Source organism: Haplochromis burtoni, unplaced genomic scaffold (genome assembly GCF_018398535.1).
Source record: "Haplochromis burtoni strain Fernald_Lab_line unplaced genomic scaffold, NCSU_Asbu1 Contig_171, whole genome shotgun sequence".
NCBI classification, from domain to species: Eukaryota; Metazoa; Chordata; class Actinopteri; order Cichliformes; family Cichlidae; genus Haplochromis; species Haplochromis burtoni.
Genome location: NW_024582532.1, coordinates 66,119 through 85,837, shown reverse-complemented (window position 1 = coordinate 85,837; position 19,719 = coordinate 66,119). Strand labels below are relative to the sequence as shown.

At 36.5% G+C, this 19,719-nt stretch overlaps 3 protein-coding genes across 9 annotated transcripts in view; 1 reads left to right on the top strand and 2 right to left on the bottom strand.

Moving 5' to 3' along the window:
• LOC102297550 overlaps positions 1–1,609 on the top strand; it is a 28,213-nt gene extending 26,604 nt beyond the window's left edge. For all 6 annotated transcript variants that reach the window (XM_042225438.1, XM_042225440.1, XM_042225441.1 and 3 more), the window contains exons 47-48: positions 8–137; positions 391–1,609. In XM_042225438.1, the coding sequence (XP_042081372.1) occupies positions 8–137; positions 391–580 (320 nt within the window). In that variant the 3' untranslated portion in view covers positions 581–1,609. The remainder of the gene's footprint in view (positions 1–7; positions 138–390) is intronic.
• On the bottom strand, positions 1,376–4,770 carry LOC121815280 (type-2 ice-structuring protein-like). Of its 2 annotated transcripts, XM_042225446.1 has the most exons (10): positions 4,705–4,770; positions 4,525–4,599; positions 4,214–4,324; positions 3,531–3,608; positions 3,189–3,254; positions 2,951–3,010; positions 2,424–2,483; positions 2,100–2,251; positions 1,889–2,013; positions 1,376–1,538 (listed from the first exon to the last, which is right to left on the bottom strand). In XM_042225446.1, exons 2-10 carry the CDS (start codon positions 4,553–4,555, stop codon positions 1,376–1,378), a joined length of 846 nt encoding a protein of 281 aa, XP_042081380.1. In that variant the 5' UTR covers positions 4,556–4,599; positions 4,705–4,770. The 2 variants fall into 2 exon arrangements, with proteins under 2 accessions (XP_042081380.1, XP_042081379.1); XM_042225445.1 differs by lacking the exon at positions 4,705–4,770 and having other exon boundaries at positions 4,525–4,693.
• An 8,714-nt stretch (positions 4,771–13,484) lies between these two features.
• Positions 13,485–16,431, bottom strand: LOC121811900 (CD209 antigen-like protein A). Its single transcript, XM_042225434.1, has 6 exons — positions 16,210–16,431; positions 15,693–15,803; positions 14,649–14,726; positions 14,285–14,436; positions 14,061–14,185; positions 13,485–13,786 (listed from the first exon to the last, which is right to left on the bottom strand). The coding sequence occupies exons 1-6, from the start codon at positions 16,238–16,240 to the stop codon at positions 13,627–13,629; spliced, it is 657 nt and encodes a 218-aa protein (XP_042081368.1). The 5' UTR covers positions 16,241–16,431; the 3' UTR covers positions 13,485–13,626.
• Between the last annotated feature and the right edge of the window lie 3,288 nt (positions 16,432–19,719).

The following is a 19,719-nucleotide window of genomic DNA, read 5'->3' as shown; positions in this document are numbered from 1 at the left end:
TCTTCAGACACGTATGACGTCCCAGCTAAGAAGGTTAAGAAAAACGAGTCTGAGGAGGATTTGCTGGAGATGATGGAGAACCAGGAGAACCCCCTTCGTTGTCCAGTCAGACTCTATGAGTTCTACCTCTCCAAGTGGTCGGTGTCTCTAACTCCTTAGGGATTTATGGCTTATCACCCTTTATCTCCATCTACCAGCTGTATTACTACTCCTAGTTTGAAATTTGCGAACCCGTTTAATGCATAAGAAACTGAAACAGTTCTGTATCAACGCTAAAATAAGGTATAAAATGTTTAAAATGTATTTACATTTAGAGATGTCTAACTTTAATGACCTCACATTATTATTATTATCTTTTTTTAAAAACACATTTTCTTCTGTTTCATGTAGTCCCGCATCGCTGAGGCAGCGCAGCGATCTTTTCTACCTCCAGCCAGATCGGAGCTGCCTTCCCAGCAGCCCTCTGTGGTTCTCGCCCGCCCCGCTCAATGACAGCAGCGTGGAAGCCACGATCATCCGAATCCTTGCTGTCCGAGGGCTGCAGGGGGGGGAGAGAGAGGGTGCATGTATGGCCCCGTAACCACTGGATGACCCATCATTTACACCTGATCAGGAGGACTCATTGTTTGAAGGACTTTTTTATTAGGTGCATCAAGATTGATTTAAGAATATATACATAGTAAAAACATCAGCATGATTCAATGAAAGATGGCTGTTTAAAAACACACTGTTTATGAACAAGTGGCAGAAAGACACCAGATGTTTCCATCAGCAGCTGGTGGAAGCTAAAAATAGAGCTAAAAGAAACTTTAGAGATTACAGCTGAATTTAAAACTGTTTCTTAAACTGTGAATAAGAATTTCATCATGCCAGCTCCATATGTCAATACTATATCACCAGTTTGCCTTGAATTTTGGCTGACCAGTCAGTCAGCAGGCGTGTGAAAGAAGAAACCTCCCAGCAATATAAAATCTGAACAGAAACCCGCCTCACATCTGTGCAAGTGTTCCTGTCATAGCTCGTTCCACATCAAGTTGGCAGCGATGTTTTGTTTTCTCTTCGTGCTGCTGATTGCGAGAGCTCCGCGTTGGTTAAAAGGCTGATCTGAACCCTATATAACTCCTCTGTGAGGTCAGACACTGATGTAAATTCTTTAAAGTTACAACAAAAAAAGGCGTTTCACAGGTGAGATTGCAGTTTTAGCACATAATACATACATAAAAAAAAATCAGGAACAAACTAATCATTAACATTTATCTCATTTTAAATGGTGTATATATCTTTTCATTAAACATCTCTGAAAGGAAGCTTGAAAAGTTTGCAGCATTAGCTTTCATTGTGTCCTGTACTCTCACCTCTACTTCCTGAATTAACTTTAGACGCACAGAGCCACAGCTGGTTTCTCACAAATACTTCTATGAGTTACTTTGCAGGAAATAGCAAACCAATACATCGGCCCCATCTTCGCACAGTCCTGTCCATCAGGATCTTCTTCAGTCAAATCATTTGGCTCATCATGAAAAAACCAAAATGTCAAACTAAGGGATGAAGAACAGAACGGGCATTAAGTGTAAAAGCTAAACTTTGATTCTGAAAATGAACAAAAACATTTTGATAATTTGTTCAGTGTTCTTTTTATATGCCAGTACTGCATGTTATAAAATCTGGTTCCTCTTTCTCACTGTTTGTGTTTTGTCGTGGTCGTTCTAAGCTCTTCTCTTTCAGCTCACCACCTCACTGTCACTGAGTACCGCTGGTCTCTCTTCTTTCTGTCTTTTCCTTACACTATAATCCACCGTCTAAGGTGACTGTTATTGTGAATGAGCAAACCATGTAGTACATTTCATATGTATGAAGTGTAATATAATGTAATTGGGCTGAATCAAACCTTTCATTCAGCGGTGAGCCGTCCACCCACAACCATCTGCCCTCTACTGCTGAGTCTGTCAGTCCGATCCAGAAAAGGTCGTCATAGCTCTCGATTTTTTGTTGAATAGCTATCCTCAAGAAACTCTAAACAGAAAAAAATGATTAAGTTACTTTGTGAATGATGATGAAACATGAGGGTGAGAACATGAACCTGCAGCAGGGCTTTGTACCTGCTCCTCTTTGCTGTCTATCTTAACCAGGTCTCCTCCTTTAGTGCTACATCCAGTGCTGCTCTCATTCCAGGATGATTTGCTTGTGGAGAAAAAATAGCACTTTTCTCCATGTTGCTTCCAGCCATCTTCACATTTATAACATGGATCATCTTTGAAGAGATTGCATCAAAGACTTCAGTGAAGTGGAAGAAATCATGTTGATGTTTGTGTGATTTGGAGTCTGTCCTGCAGTTCCAATCTAACATACTGATTCTGTCAGTCCATCCTTCTCTTCAATCAGAGGATTGAAAAAGCACATCGAAGACAAAATATAAAACTTACTCGTAGTTGTATCAGGAGGTTGTGGGGTTGTAGGCGGTATTGTGCTGTACGATTGTGTTACTGTTATGAAAAAAAAAACAGATTTTCATAAAATTTCAGCAGAAACACAATTTGTTTTTTAAATTTGGCTATATATAGATGTGTGTGTGTCTTGCGCAGACACACACACACACATATATGTGTGTGTGTGTGTGTTGTGTTCTTAGCAACACAACTCAGTGTCACATATATTGTATGTGTATATATATATATATAGTGTATGTTATATGTAAGTATATGTATGTATGTGTATATATATTGTGTGTGTGTCTGTGTGTGTGTGTGTGTCTGCACAAGACACACACACACACACACCTGTGCATATATATGTATATGTGTATATATATATATATATATACCTATACATATATATACACGTACATATAAGTGTGTGTGTGTGTGTGTGTGTCCGTGCGCACTTTTTTTGGTGTGATTTGGCAGCAACAGGATTGGAGATAAAAACAGATAAAAGACCACTTAAAACTTACGCATTTTTATTTCAGTAGGTTGTAGGGTTGTAGTTGGTAATGTGCTGCACGGTTCTGTTACTGGTATGAAAAAGAGATTAAAGAAAAATTGACGTTCATAACTTTTTCATCTTCTTTTTGATTTGAGGGACGCATGATGCTCCCTGGGTGCTGCAGCTACATATTTGTTTATTTGCAGATATTTCTGCAGATACATAAAGCATAAATTAATGTGTCAAGTTTAAAATTCATAACTTACTAATTTTTACTTCAGGCTCCGGACACGTGGGCTGCACTGTACTACATGGTTTGATTTCAGGTGTCTCTAAAACACAAACCCCACAAAACAAAACAAGTTGAAAACCAAACAAATTAAAAACAATAAAATTAAAAATAAATTAACAGTTATTCATCAGGATCAATCATAAGTATGGAACTAGTTAAAGTCTTAAAATGCTTGGAAAAAAAACTCAATAAGCAAAGTTTAATAATAATAATAACAACAACAATAATAATAATATCTGTGTGTTCTGTGATTAAATTCCAGAGGTCACAAACAAACAAAGGTTTAGTACAATAAGCAGGAGTCTCATATTCTTACCTGCGATATCGGTTTTTACAGTTACCTGCTGTAGCTCAAGGTTTCTGAGCATTTCCGTGGTTTTCAAAAGCTCAAACACTTATGAAAAAATAAAAATCATACAGTAATATTTTTTAAAACATTTTTCAGATATGTTACTCTTTGTAAAGTATAAAGACCTTAAACATATAAATTATGCCAAAAACAATGTGTTAAGAAACATCTGTTCACCAAAGAGTAAAACACATTTATGTTTATGGTTGTGTCCAGCATCCAATTAATGAAACATGTCATAACTCAAGTTATCATGCTGTAAGTTTATGACAGTTTTATTAACCTTGATAAATCAATAACAGACTGTAATAAACTGACTATGTGTTGCATAAGACAGCGCTAGAAGCAAGGACTTGACGCTCATTGCCATAGCAAAGAGGTAATAATACAGTAAAATAAAAAATACAGTATATCCTAAAATAAAATGTATTTTCTTAAATCTTAAATTTATTAATGAAAATGCTGGACATGTCTTGAAAGCTATTAGAAGTTTTAAATAAAAGTATTTCATTTGATGCAGATGAATTAAAAAGTCATACGTTACATTTTTTTATGCATAATTTTATAGTAAACATTCTGATTGTCATTTATTTTACGATAAATCAGAAAGTTATTTATGTAAACCTACACAAATAAAACGACAAACTCACAGAGATAAGTTACCACGAGAGCCGATACCAGGAGAACAGAGACAACCAGCACGGCCACTCTGAGCTTTAACGCATTGTTTGATTTTTCACGTTGACAGTGAAGAGCTTCACCTGATTTAGAGGAGACAGAAAGTGAACACACAAGTACATAAACATTTAATAAATAGTTCAAACTCTAATGCATCTGAGCGAAGATGTAAAGATATGTCACTGCTATGACATATCTTTACATTCTATGAGAACAGCATTGTTCATAAAAAGAGTAGATATTTCTCTTCCCTGTTGATTTACCACCACATTAATGTTCTTACCTTCTATGTATTTCTGTGGACAGCTCATCATGCTGAGGCTTCAAGCTCCCGACTTCAGAGTTAGTCCACCTGTGTCTGAATCACACAGCAAACTGGTGCTAATTATTTTAACCAATTCCTTCAATATTTACTGAAAATTCAGCATCAAGCTTAATCAAGCTTCACCTCTGCGACCCTCACCTCAGGCTTTTCAAAGAGAAGTGAAACACAACACCTTTCACAGCTCTCTGTTAAAAAAGCAACAACTTCCTGATGAAAGGATGGGGAGGAGAGCCTATCTACAGTGCAGCTCATCTATTATTAGATTCAAACAGATACTAGAGCAGAAAAAAATATTAGTGCCAATGAAGCTTCTGAAACAGCAGTTGTAAAACCTGCTCAACAGTAATGAGCTGTGCGAAAACTCATTTCAAACATGACAAATATGATCATTAACACATCAATAGTTGTGATTATTTACCTTAAACATTAAAATGTAATATAGTGTTTCATCTGATCAATCTAGTTACATTGTATCAGTGTTATTCGTGCATCTTTATGGGAAATGTTTCTATAAAGACAGAAAAAAATCAAAGCAAAGCTGTTGGTCAGTCTTGACTAACTCTGTTTGTTCTCATCAACTTTGTAACCTGTGATCTCATCATTAACCCCTGATGGTTTCATTTAATTTCACTTGAAAATATATAAAGTGGAACAGGAGAGTAGTTACTGCATGTTTAACAATAAGAGTACATTTTATGGCTGTTTTTGAAAACATGTTTCTGTCTCGCTTGCTAAACATTTAATTTATTTCTAACACAGTGCAGCTTTGTGCAGCTACAAGAATGTCAAATGTTTTTGTCAATTACAGTTTCTCTCACTGTTTTCTCACAGCAGTGTCTCACAACGCCGAATGCGAGAAGCAGAGCCACAGGAAACAAGACATTTTGCAATAAGTGACCACACATTAAAATATCACCTAATAGTGATGACAGTTGGTTCCTTCTTTTCTTCCAACATTTTTCTTTCTTGTTTTAAGTGTTATCATACATACTGATGTGTCTCAAGTTTTGTGCACAGATGTTGTTTTATTCCTGCGTTGATTTAGCACCACACTGATATATCAGACCTTATATGTAGCTCTGTGGATGGTTCATCATCTTTTTGTGGTATTTATAGCTCTTTCATAAAACTTCATAAAATGTGGCGCACACACACACACATCCAATACAGCCTCGCTTACTCTCTCTTATGTGCAGTATTACTGTGTGCAATTGATCTGTGTATATTTTTACAATACAGATGTCCATATTTATATTCCTAGATTTTGTACTGTACGTTCTTTAGAGTGTACATTTGAACATTTTACTTTTACACTGTCTGTGATACCATATTTTTATTCTATTTTTTTGCTCTTTTTGATTGTTTTTTTTTCTTAATGTTTGCTGCACTTGACTTTGTACTGTCCACTTTCTGCCGTGACCAAGCAAATTTTCCTTATCTTATCTTGTCTTTGTGAAAGACAGATGAACATCGAGACTCACTTTAAATGTCTCTTTAGGATTTTCAGAAAAACATTTGTAAATTATTTTTTTCACTGTTTTCTAGTGAAACAATTTCCCATTAAGTTTTATAAGGTGAGGATTAGATGTTATCTGCACCCCGTGCTTCAATAACAGTTTTACTTTTCTTTAATTTAAAACTATGAAACTTTATATTTTTGGTATCATCGAGGTCACTTAAGTTTTGCTCTATGGTGTTTCAAATATTATGATATATTGATATATATGTGCATTTTTTTGCTAGTGTGATTGAATGGAGTCAACATTTCAGATCTTGATTTGCTTACATAACTTGCTCATGTGTGCCATCTGTTTATCTATTTCTAGGGATTTTAATAATGTGCATTTATCTCTTAAAAACATTTTATTGATGGATATTTTTATATTATTTTAAATACACTAAAGCTTAACTTCAATAGACTCAAGGCTGGTAAAAAGTACATTGTTCACTATAATTTCTCAAACTGCACACTTACAGTTCAGAGTAATCGCCATGACTTTTTTGGCAGTTGTTTTTTATTGTTCACTATTGTTTTATTGGTTACAATTATTTTTAATACATTTTAGTTTTTATTTTATATTTTTAATAAAAACTTTTTGAATGGAAGCTTTGCATCTTTGAGCCACTAGCTTTGTAAAAGTATCCTCCCTGTGTTCTCTGCTCAGCTTATTTTACAGTTTTTTTTATGAGAGAGAGCGACTGAGATCAGATTTGGGGAATTTGGAGGCCAAGTCAACACCTCAAAGTCGTTATTGTGCTCCTCAAGCTATTACTGAAGTATTTTTGCTTTGTGGCAGGGCCCATTATCTTGCAGAAGGAGGCCACAGCTATCAGAGAATATGGTGTTGCACAGGTACCTGACGCACATGCACCTGGCCATCCATTTAACAGCAAATGACAGACCACCTTCTTCTAATACTTCTAATGCACAAACCATTTGTTTGTGCTTGTGGCAATAGGAGGGGTCCGCTTAGGGACACTGACTAGTTGTTGCAATGCAGCCCCGTACACAGCAAACTACAATGCACTGTTCCTCCTTTATGGAAAATCAGATAGCTGCGGAAACCATAGCTAAATTAAGCAAACAGGAAACAACAACAAAGTTCACAAGAGAAACCACACGTTGAAGTGTTAGCGCCTTCTTTTCTTGTTTGTTTCTTCTTTGTTGAACCAAATATAACCAAATACACTGATATGTTAAAGGACTGAATGTGTACGATAGTTTGGTCTTAATTTATGTGCAGATAATATTGTTTTATCCTTGCATACTTGTTTTAACCTATAAATATCAGTTTTGTTTTTCAGAAATGGCTCTTTATCACCACATGAATATTCTTACCTTTTACCTCTGTGAACAGCTTGTCACACCCAAGCATCAACGTTCTGACTTCAGTTAGTCCTTCTGTTTCTGCAACAGAAAAAAAAGTTCTTTATTATTTATTTACATTTAATGCTTCGACACCCAGTAGAAAAACATCTCTTTGTGCTACCTGCAGGTATCGCCTCGAGTCTGAACACTCACTATAAAATCTTGCTCTTCTCTTAATTATTTTCAGAAAAAAATGAAAGCTGCTTATTAAGCTCAGCAAATAAGTTCAGCATATTTTTTAGTTTGAACTGACTTTCATATACAGATGATGTCCAATCACTGCTGGTTTCTCACAAATAATTTTAGGAGCTACTTGCAGGATCTATTGAACTAACACATTGTGGCTGGAGCATATCAAACTTTTTGTCAGTCCTGTCTTTACATTAAAATTAATTTATGTATCTATAAGTCTGTTCCTTTTTGTAATCATCTGAAGATACAAAAAATTAAACGTAAAATTTAATTTGTCATAAAATGCAGGACAATTAAATCCAGATGCAGTTTGCAGTGACAGACTGGAGGTTAACCCTTTAAGACCTAGAACCAAGTCCGCCAGAGCTTATATTATATTTTTACATGCTGCAGTGCCATTTTTGGGAGCATTTCAAGTTGCTATACATCAATACAACCATTATAGCCCAAATTTTAATAATATGTCTGCATTAAGTGCATAGTAATTCCATACATTGCAAAAAAAGTGCAATAAACTACAAAAAAAAAATTAAAATCGTTTTTGTTTTTTTAACATATATTTCTAGTTAGAGAAATTTAAGAGGCTTATCCCTCAAAACTGTAAATACAAAAAAGTTACACAAAATAGTTTCCTACCACAAGAAATTTATTTTAAGTGTCTTCATAGTTTTATTTTTGAAATACGCCAATTTTTATATACTGCAGGAAAAACGAAAATAAATATTATAATGCAAAATTTGCAAAAAAACAGCATATGCATCAAAATAAACTATTTCCAGCAGTGCAATATGAGTCCTAAGCATCCCAGAAACGACACAGAAAGTCAAACATAACTTTTAAAAACACCAGTATAGGCTCATAAGTTAAAAATTATTGTGCTAGCTTACGTGGTTGCAGAGCTACCGGGATTAAAAAATAGTTACGCAAAACAGTGCGTGCCCGCTCCTACCAGCTTTAAAGGTTTAACCAAAAACGTGCTTTTATTGTGGATGACAATGTTCAGAACACAAACTTAACAAAATTCAAAAAAGCACTGGTTAAAAAAAGATACCAACACAGTAACATGCAACAAACAAATGCAAAATTATACAAGGTAATGAGGCAAGTGGAAACAGGAGGGAAACTAAACACAGCTGAACACAATAAAGGTGAACAGACAGGAAATCAGACCTCAATCAGGATTTTGTTCTTAAGTATTTTTATTCATCTTTAGGCATGAAAAAAAAAGATTTTTGAACTTTCTTTTTTAAAAAACTTTTCAAAAGTGTATTTTTTACATGTCCACTTAGATGGATAACATCACCTTTGGAGTGGGTGGCAGGGTATGGAGTGACACATCTGTGTCCAATGTAGTGGTGTGTACAAGTATACCATCAATACTGACACAAATACAAGAAAACAGCCTTTGAATAGCTGTTCACTGTAGTGACCACTATGCGTAATAAGTGATAATTAATCATTCAGCAAGTTCAATTCAGACCTTGGAAAAGTGTCACACAGTTTAACTAGAGACAAAGTGTTTGATACTGTATTGTATTAACCAAAAACATTTGAGCAGGCTGTGGCTGCATGCAGGAAAACAGCGTGAAGTCCGATATTTGAGAAAACAAACATCTGTCTTGTAGGTTTTCTTCATTTTTTTCCAGTTAAACTTAATCAGAACACTGAAACTATAAGTTGACCATGATGTTTGCACACAGTACCAAGTTATTTTACTGTAAACATTCTCTTCCTCTTATTTATGGTAAATCAGATAGTTGTGTCAAATGCTGCTGCATTAACAAAACAGGAAACATGACACACTGTGTATCAGAAAACAACATGGTTGACTGAGCTAACCACACGTTAAGTTATCACATAATCTTAAATAAGCACAGAAAGAGGTAGCCCCTCCTTTCTTTTGTGTTTCATCTTTGTTGGACTCAATTTGATCAGATAGAGAACATTTTAAACTCATATGGCAAAACACTGATTGCAAAATAACTTCCTGTTGACTTTGAAAGGTTGGGAGTTCAGCTTGAATAACAACTTTGATTTCCTTTGTTTTCAGCATCACTGAGGTCATTTAAGACCTTGATGATGCTGACTTGCTGCACCCATCTGTTCCATCTCTGTCTGTCTGTTTGCTTTTTAAAAAATTCACTGGTGTACATTTGTCTTTTAAAACAAATTTAATCTTATTATATAATATTTGTTTTATTAAATATCATAATATTTGAAACACCATAGAGAAGTAAACACACATAAATGCACAATTTTAGAGCTAGAGTTTAGAGTTTTTGTAGTAGAATTTTTAGACACACACAAAAACACACACTCACACACTCAAACATTACGTTACTTTTAACTGTTAGCTTTAATGTTGTGTTTATACTACGGTGCAAAGTCACTGACAGTTATTGTTTTATAGAAAGAATGCAGTACCATAAGTGAGTTCTGTTGTGCTGTCATTGACCCTTCAAGCACATTGTAGCACAAGCAAGTGTTTTAATAAAGAGCTCCCCCTACCAGTTTAGGGTTGAACACCAAGCTCCCAACTCTGTAGAGCTTCTTTGCTAACATTCCTCTACATGCCACTATATCTATCTATCTATCTATCTATCTATCTATCTATCTATCTATCTAAACAGATGAAATAGTAACTGTAAAAGTTGGTAACTTCAACTCTGGAAATGAATACACTATGAACCATTAAAAACACAACAATATTTTTGTATATATTTGATAAGATTTAATGGAGTATGGAGGACACACACACATTGCAGGCATCAGAGGTTTGGAGTTTCACAGTTTGACTTCCTTTAACATCAGTAGTGTGCGTGTCTAGTTTTGCCTGCTAGGAGTGCCTGGACCCTGTGTGGCCTTGAGGTCACCACTTTGTTGATCCTCTAAGGCAGGGGTGTCAAACTCCTCGAGGGCCGGCGTCCTGCAGGTTTTAGATCTCACCCAAAGTCAACACACCTGAATCAAATGATTAGTTCATTAACAGGCTTCTGGAGAACTTCAAGACATGTTGAGGAGGTAATTTAGCCGTTTAAATGAGCTGTCTTGGATCAAGGACACATCTAAAACCTGCAGGACACCGGCCCTCTAGGCCTGGAGTTCGACACCTGTGCTCTAAGGAATCTGATCCCACATGGCAGATACTGTATGTTATTGCACATGGTGAATACTGGGTGGGTGATCATACTGGCCAATGTGCAAAACCAGAATGTCCTGAAGGTGCACTATAGTATTCATTTTAGGCGAGTAAGGAGGCTGGTCTAATGGCCCGTTATTGTTTAGACAGTTGTAGGGCCATGGGAAGTTAACTAAAATACTGTTCCCATGTATTTTCATATGTCTTATTTAATATTTGTTAGGTAAATTTTCACAGTCTTTAAACCTTGTGTTCAGTGGTGAGCCATAAATCTACAACTACCTTCTCTTTTCTGCAGATTCTGTCAGTTCTTCTCAAATGTCACAAAGGAGGCACAATATTATATCTCACAGATATCATATCATCAATCTACAACTATCTGAAAGATTTTTCAAACATTCTTGAACATTTGAATAAAATGTCTTCTTGGGAAAAAAAGTGCCAGTACTATGGGGAAGTTTGCTACTTGCAGAGAGTGCAAGGGAACATGTTCTGTGACTGTTTGCTGAGGGTTGACTGAATGTTCAATCAACCCCCATCAAAAAAAATAAAATAAAATAAAATAAATAATAAAAATAATAAAATAAAATAAATAGTGGCATAGTTTATGTATCTATTAATTTCTCTTAGTAGTACACCCTTTTTTGTTTCAGCCTAACACAACAAAAGGAGGATGGCACCACCTAGTGGCGCTATTCTGCAACTGTAATTGACAAGGAGGCATACAACTACGTCTTCTGTGATGTTATGTCAAAAACTGCATGTTCAACTGTTTAATACGACTTTTTAAGGCAAAATGAGATGGTGGGTCACTGTGGTGTCAAGTCTGGCCTCAGTCCAACACAAGAGACAAGAAGAGACCAATCTTTTCTTTTATATATTCTGTGATCATGACCTCCTGTCTTTCATAGTGAATGATTGGAAGTCAGTGGAAAAAATGGAAGTCAAATTGGAAAGATTAAAAGTCAGCCACCTCCTCTTCCTGTGTCTCCACTGCTCTTTCAGTGTCCTCTCCTTCTTATTTGAGAAGGAAACGGCGCTTTCTCACCTCTACCAGAATCTGTGGCTCCATCTGTGGCCCATTCCGGAGCATCAGAATACTGCTCTGGGGTAAGTGACAACAACTTTTCTCCTTATTATCTCCCCAAGCTGGAGAAAATGAAAAGAAAGACTGTTGATGTTTCCCAGCCTGCTAACCCAGAAACTCTCAACTCTTAAGGTCATTACATTTGCTTTGCTTGACTAACTTACAAAGACTGTTTATTATGTTCCCAAGCTCTCCACTTCTGAGGCTGTTGGAAGTGCTGCTAACCTGGTTCTGCCAGAGACTGAAACTATGTAATGGCCTACACAGAGACTTAGTTTGAGGCTCCAGCCAACCCCCGGCACTCTGAGGGCCGTGGACCAGTGCTGCCTCCTGCATCAACTGGGGGCTCAGCCGTGCCACCCCAGCCTCCTGTGTCAGCTTGTTTCCCGGTGTCTGCTGAGTTCTGAGCCTATGCCTGCTTTGTTCGAGCCTATGCCTGCTCTCTTGTGCTGAGAATCAGCCACCACCAGAGCCTGCTGTGTGCCCTGCGCAGCCCCACCCTGAGCCAGATTTTAGTGGGACCATATTTTTGGTCTTTTAGTACCAAACAGAATTGAAATCAATTAATCAGTGCACACTCTAGTACATGTGCATTCGAATGTGCACGTGAAACTGGTCGCATGACACCCAATGCACACAATCACCACTCTGGTTCTTCTCATCAGTGCAGGTGAAACCTTAACTTTCCATGACTGGGGAGGATGGGGTAAAAAACCTCTCAGTGATAGCACGGTGCATTTAAACATGCCTAAATCATTTTCAGCACTTTCAAAATTTTTGTACATACATAAATCTGTATATCTGCTGTGTATATACACACATGGAAAAAAATGGGCCCTTTCAAACTTGACTTTTAACTCCTACAGTAAAACCCATCACCCATGCTGAGAACCTGTTTCATGTGTTAACTTCTAGCCTGGAAATTGTAATCCACTATTATTATGTTCTTCTAAAAGCTCACTGAAAAGCCTTCATTTGATCCAGAATGCTGCATCTTCCTCCCAGGTTTCTTTAATTCGGTCCTACAACCATTGCTGCTTCTGGCCAAACATTAACTCAAAGGGAGAAAATCCCATGGAGGCCTGGGGAACATCCCGCATTGCAAACAACAGAGGGTCTAACCAGCCATCCCAATTGCGTTTGTCCTCGTGAATGAATTTATGAATCATGGACTTTAAATTCTGATTCAGCTGCTCCAACAGCCCATCCTCTGTGGTCTTCTGCCCGCTTTACCATGATATCCAGGCCAGATGGTGGCAGTGGACCCATTCCGGTGTCTGCCAGGAGCCCTTCCACAAGCACTGCCATATCCAGCAGACGAGCTTCTCACTCTGTGGGACCGGGCTGCAGCCACCTGGCCACTGTGCTGTGCAGCTGCCTGGTGTAGGCAAAGGGCAGATCCTCTGACCCCATCCAATCTCCCTGGAAATTGCGGCAGTGGTCCGCTGGGGAGAGCCCCAGCCGTCTTAAACACCGGCCCTTGCTGTTGCCGGGAGGTTGAAGGCCACCACCATGAAACCAACCAATTTACATTAACTCAACCAATTCTGCATAAAAGAGTGGTCAAATATCAAACCACAATTATGACAGAAGGCTGGTGATGTTGCTCTTTTAGCACATAATACATGAATAAGAAAATCAGACACAGAATAATTATTAAAATGTATTTCATTATAAACAGTGTATATAGTATTTTTTTCATTAAACATTTCTGGATGTCTTTAAATGTTTGCAGCATATCGTCTGCTCATACTGTTGTTCCTGAACTGAAATTTATCCACACAGAATCAAAGCCGGTTTCTCACAAATACTTCTTTGTGGTACTTTGCAGGAATTATCAAACCAATACATTGGCCCCATCCCCACACAGTCGTCTCCATCGGGATCTTCTCCACTCAAATCATCTGCCTCTTGATCCTTCCAAAATGTCAACCTAAGGGATGAAGAACAAAAAGAGCAGTCACAGTAAAACGGGGTCACCCAAATGTCGCTAATAGATTGTCTGATTGTTGGATATCTTAGTGTCTTTTCCTTACACTATAAAGCACCTTTAAGGTGACTGTTATTGTGAATATATACATATATATACACATCTCTATCTATCTATCTATCTATCTATCTATCTATCTATCTATCTATCTATCTATCTATCTATCTATCTATATGAAATGTAATATATAATATAATGTAATTGGATTGAATCAAACCTTTCGTTCAGTGGTGAGCCGTCCACCCACAACCATTTGCCCTCTTCTGCTGAGCCTGTCAGGCCGATCCAGAAAAGGTCGTCGTATCCCACCGTTTTTTGTTGAACATTTTTCCCCAAGAAACTCTAAATGGAAAAAAATGATTCAATTATTTTGTAAAACTTTCTGTTCTGGGATGACGAAACATGAGGGTGAGAACATGAACCTGCAGCAGTGTTTAATACCTGCTCCTCGCTGCTGTCTATCTTAACCAGGCCTCCTCCTTTAGTGCTACATTCAGTTTTGCTCTGATCCCAGGATGATTTTCTTGTGGAGAAATAATAGCACTTTCCTCTGTGTTGCTCCCAGCCATCTTCACATTTGTAATATGGTTCAACTTTGAAGAAATTACATCAAAGACAGGCAGGTGGAAGAAATCATGTTTATGGTTGTAAGTATGAAAATATTTCCTGCTTAGGATGTTGTGAAAAAACAAAACAACAATGAGCAAAGTTTAATAATACTAATATTTTGTGTTGTGTGATTAAATTCCAGAAGTCACAAACAAACAAAGGTTTAGTACAATAAGCAGGAGTCTCATATTCTTACCTGTGACATCAGTTTTTACAGTTACCTGCTTCAGTTCAAGGTTTCTGAGCATTTCCCTGGTTTTCAAAAGCTCAAACACTTATAAAAAAATACAAAAAGAAAAAATGCAAATCAGTCAGTAACATTTTTGGTTTCATTTGCATTTAAGTTGCAGAGTCTATAGCCAAGGAGAAGATCTTTGTTACTAGAACTTCTCTTAAGTCAGTAAACTTGTCCCAATTTTGATCACATTTGAGGAGGTTTTGGTAGCATGCAGGTAAAAAATATATCTATATAAACAGAGAGTAGAGTAACATGGCTACTGAACTGAACGCACAGCGCAACCATTTAAAAACTGTTTCATGAACTGTATAGTAAAATGATGATTATTTCTAATTAAATATAGTTGTTATATATATGTAGTATACTGAAAAGTCATATATTTAAAAACAAATGTCAGATATTCTTCTTCCACTGATGGCGACAGCACACTAAGACTCATAAAGAAGAATATCTGAGCTTCAATTTAATTATGATTTTTAATTTATAGGTTACAAATAAAAATAATCAATTACATATATTTAACATATGATTTTCAAAAAAACCATTGTGTTAAAATGCAGTTCTACCTCAGAGTAAAACACATTTATGAATGACTTTCCCATACATCCAATTTATTAATGATGTTATAACTCAAAATTATGTAATGTTAAGGTTTTATTAACCTTAAATAAATAAATAATTAACTGTAATAAAGTGCACGTGTTGGTTAAGATAGAAGCAAGGACTTGGTGCTAATTGTTATAGAAAAGCAGGTGATTGTATAGCTCACTGGACTTTAACAGCTAAATTACTGTTAAAATTTATTTTCTTTTCAATTAAAATTCTGGAAAATTTGTTCTGAAGCCTGGATTTTAAAATAAAAGGATTTCATATGATGCAGATTAATTAAAAAGTCATAAGTTAAGTTTTTCTTCACAATTTTATAGTAAACATTCTGATAATCAATTTACAGTAGATCAGACACTTATCAGTAAAGCTACATGAATAGAACTACAAACTCACAGAGATAAATTACCACGAGAGCCGATACCAGGAGAACACAAACAACCAGCACGGCCACTCTGAGCTTTAACGCATTGTTTGATTTTTCACGTTGACAGTGAAGAGCTTCACCTGATTCAGAGGAGACAGAAAGTGAACACACAAGTACATAAACATTTAATAAATAGTTCTAACTGTAGTGCATTGAGGAATGATGTAAAGATATGTGTTTGTGTTTGTGTTTGTCTTGTTTAAAATTATTTTTTTTAAACAGGTGAGAATCAGAGTTGGATTAGACCAACGAGAAACATGGCACAGTTTATGTTACATAACAATATGGTTGACTTTCTTATTCTTTTTCTTCATAAATGAGGTTTTTATATTTTTCTGTGATAAAACCCAGAATACAGACTTAAGATATTTCACCTAAAAGAGTATTGTTTAATTTCAGAACACTTGTTCTATGAAAACAGCATTGTTCATAAAAAGTGTAGATTTTCTCCTCCCTGCTGATTTACCACCACATTAATGTTCTTACCTTCTATGTATTTCTGTGGACGGCTCATCATGCTGAGGCTTCAAGCTCCCGACTTCGGAGTTAGTCCACCTGTGTCTGAATCACAATAACAAAACAGCAAACTGGTGCTAATCATTTAATCAATTCCTTCAATATCTATAGAAAATTAAGCATCAAGCTTCACCTCTGCGACCCTCACCTCAGGCTTTTCAAAAAGAAATGAAGCACAACACCTTTCACAGCTCTCTGTTAAAAAAAACAAACTTCCTGATGAAAGGATGGGGAGGAGAGCCTATCTACAGTGCAGCTCATCTATGTTTCAAGACAATCTAGTTACATTGTATCAGTGGTATTCACCCATCTTTTATTTTTCTATAAAGAAAGAAAAAAACTGAAACACAAAACAAAGCTGTTGGTCAGTCTTGACTAACTCTGTAAAATCACTGTTTGTTCTCATCAACTTTGTTACCTGTGATCTCATCATTAACCCCTGATGGTTTCATTTAATTTCACTTGAAAATATATAAAGTGAAACAGGAGAGTAGTTTCTGTGTGTTTAACAATAAGAGTACATTTTATGGCTGTTGTTGAAAACATGTTTCTGTCTTTCTTGTTTAGCACTATACACACATTTAATATATTCCTAACATACTGTAGCGTTGTGCAGCTGCAAGGGCATTAACCCTTGTGTCATACTAGGGTTGTGTTTTTCAAGTATTACAATTTTTCTCACATTATCGCATAGCAGTTTCTCACAATACCAAATGTGAGAACCACAGCCACAGGAAACAAGACCTATAGATAAAGACCAAATGTGAAAATATCACCTAATCTAACAGGTGGTTCCTCCGGTTTTTTTTCTTTCTTCTTTTTTGGGTTAAATATTATCACATTCACTGCTATGTCGAAAAATTGAATGTGGCTTTAAGTTTTAGGTTCAAGTGTTGTTTTATTCCTGCATTAATTTAACACCACACTGATATTCATACCTTATGTGTAGCTCTGCAGACGGCTCATCATGCAGATGTGATATCATGAAAATATTTATTCTGCAAGTATTCATGTTTTGAGCTTTAAAAAAAATGGCAGAAAAACATCCTTCTGTGGTATTTTTTTTGGATATTTCATGAAAGTCTAGTAGACAGTCTCTTTAAAAAAACATTTATTTAGTAAATAATTTAATAAATAAATGTTTTTACTGTTTCTAATAAATTAACTTCCTGTTAAATGTAATAGGATGAGGATTTTTCAGTAACAGTTTTATTTTCTTTCATTTAAAACGATGAAACTAATTATTTTCAGTATCACTGAGCTCACCTAAGCTATGCTAGTCCCATATTTAGTTAGTCTGATTTCATACAGACGAGATCTCAAATGCTGGTTTGCTTAAATAACTTGCTCATCTGTGCTATCTGTGTATCTTTTTGGGGGAGTTTTGAATGTTTTATTAATATGTGTTTGTCCCTTTTTTTTTTTAAATAGATGTATGTTTTTCATTATTATTATTTTAGACACGCCACATCTTTAATTTCAATACAGTCAGGGCAGGAAAAATTTATCACAGTGTTCACCATAATTTCTCAAACTGCACATCTGCAGCTCACAGTTGTATCCATGACCTTTCTGGAAGTTTGCATACACAATTTACAAATATTGTTGACAATTATTTTATTTATTTTTATTAAGCAGTTTTGGAAGGAAGGTTTAAATGCACTACTCAACTTATTTTACAGTTTGAACTGACTTTTAGACACATACAGATTTATGATGTCCAATCACTGCTGATTTACCACAAATACTTCCTTTTTCAGACTTTATAATTTTGCAAAAAGCATATTTTCCAGACATGGGGTTGAAGTGACTACTCAAATCTGAATGAAGCTCCCTCTTCTTCAGGTTCCTGTTGATTTATCACCACATTAATGTTCGTACCTTGTATGAAGCTCTGTGGATGGCTCATATTGCAGAAGCTTCAATATCCTGACTTCGAAGGTAACCCAGAGGTTTCTGCACCACAAAACATTTATTCTGTAAACATTCATGTTTAAATTACACTTTGACAAACAGCAGAAAAAAAATGTCTTTGCATTATTTAAAAGAGATTCCTCAAAAGTCTTCATCATCACTTCATTTTAAATAGCAGTCTTATTTTTTATTTTATTTAACATTTGCTGCCAAACTGCTGTGAAAGCTCAAGGCATGAGCTCCACTAGACCCCTGAAAATTTGCTGTGGTCTCTGTCACCAAGATGGTAACAACAGCTAAATTGGGAGGCGGAGCCTCCATCCATTGGACTTAATGGTCCAGCACATCCAACAAATGCTTGATTAAATTGAGATCTGGGGAATTCGGAGGCCATGTCCACCTCAAATTCATTTTTGTGCTTTTAAAATCTTTGCTGAACTATTTTGGCTTTATATCAGGGCACATTATCCTGTAGAAAGAAGTCACAGAAGTTTCATTAAAGAGTGTACATGGTCTGCAGCTGTACTTAGGTAGGTGGTATGTGTCACAGTATCACCCACATGGATGGCGGGAGCCACGGTGTCCCAGTAGATCACACTGCCTCTGCTGGTTTGCATTCTTCCCATAGTGAATCCTGGTGCCACATGTTCCCCAGGTAGGCGATACACTTGATGTAAAAGAAAATGTGGTTCATCATTCACCTTTTTCCAGTGCTCTGTGGTCCAGTTTTGAAGCTCACATACCCATTGTTGGTGCTTTAAGTGGATAGCGATCAGCATGGGTACCCTGACTGGTCTGTGACTATCCAGATCCAAACAAAACAAACTGCAATGCACTCTGTATTCTGACACCTTAGTATCGGAACCAGCATGCAACCTACAAGAGCTGCAGTTTGGAGATGTAGTCATCTAGCCATCTTACCCATTTTTCCTGCTTCTAAATGCATGTTGTCATGTGTCAGTTGACCACCTGTCTGGTCATAACATTATGCCTGATCAGTGCACATTCCCTTTAAACATGGACACAACATCCTTCAACATATTTATCCTCGTTTGACGTATTTATCCTCGTGAGCCAAATGGTCGACTTACTCACACGAAACAAAAACTGAGTATCTTCCTTCTTCCTGGGCACACTGGTCTCTGCATAAAGGTCTCAACAGGAAAAACACAATCAACAAAAACCCTGATCCTCCCACACAGAACCTTAAGTTTTAAAACATGCATGACAGAATAGTTTCCCTGATTGCAAAAAACAAGAGAATACACCCTCATCCCATTCCGTACCAGTTCTAAAGCAGTAGGTATGCCACATTGTCTTAAGAGTTTGGTGGAAGTACTCTAGTGCCTCCTGGCTTTCTGGATGATATGCACTAAAGACTTGATGCTTCACAGCCAGGAGCTTCAGTATCAGATACTTCAGACATAAAGTCAGTACCTTGGTCTGTTTGAGTAATCTTGGGCAAACCAAAAGTGGGACCAAATGTTTACTATTATATATAGAAAGATTTTTACTGTAATCTATTGTTTTTTTCTAGGAAACATGGAATGTGGGATGAATCTTCAT

What these genes read in the sequence shown, in the direction of transcription:
- LOC121815280 (XM_042225446.1), bottom strand. Translation starts at nt 4,555, where the DNA reads ATGATGAGCTGTCCACAGAAATACATAGAAG. An exon ending in TGTAAAAACCGATATCGCAG is followed by an intron (nt 3,255 to 3,530) that starts GTAAGAATATGA and finishes TTTGTGTTTTAG; the next exon opens with AGACACCTGAAATCAAACCA. An exon ending in GGCTCACCGCTGAATGAAAG is followed by an intron (nt 1,539 to 1,888) that starts GTTTGATTCAGC and finishes TTCATCCCTTAG; the next exon opens with TTTGACATTTTGGTTTTTTC.
- LOC121811900 (XM_042225434.1), bottom strand. Translation starts at nt 16,240, where the DNA reads ATGATGAGCCGTCCACAGAAATACATAGAAG. An exon ending in TCTCGTGGTAATTTATCTCT is followed by an intron (nt 14,727 to 15,692) that starts GTGAGTTTGTAG and finishes TTTTTTTATAAG; the next exon opens with TGTTTGAGCTTTTGAAAACC. An exon ending in TGTAAAAACTGATGTCACAG is followed by an intron (nt 14,437 to 14,648) that starts GTAAGAATATGA and finishes ATTTCTTCAAAG; the next exon opens with TTGAACCATATTACAAATGT.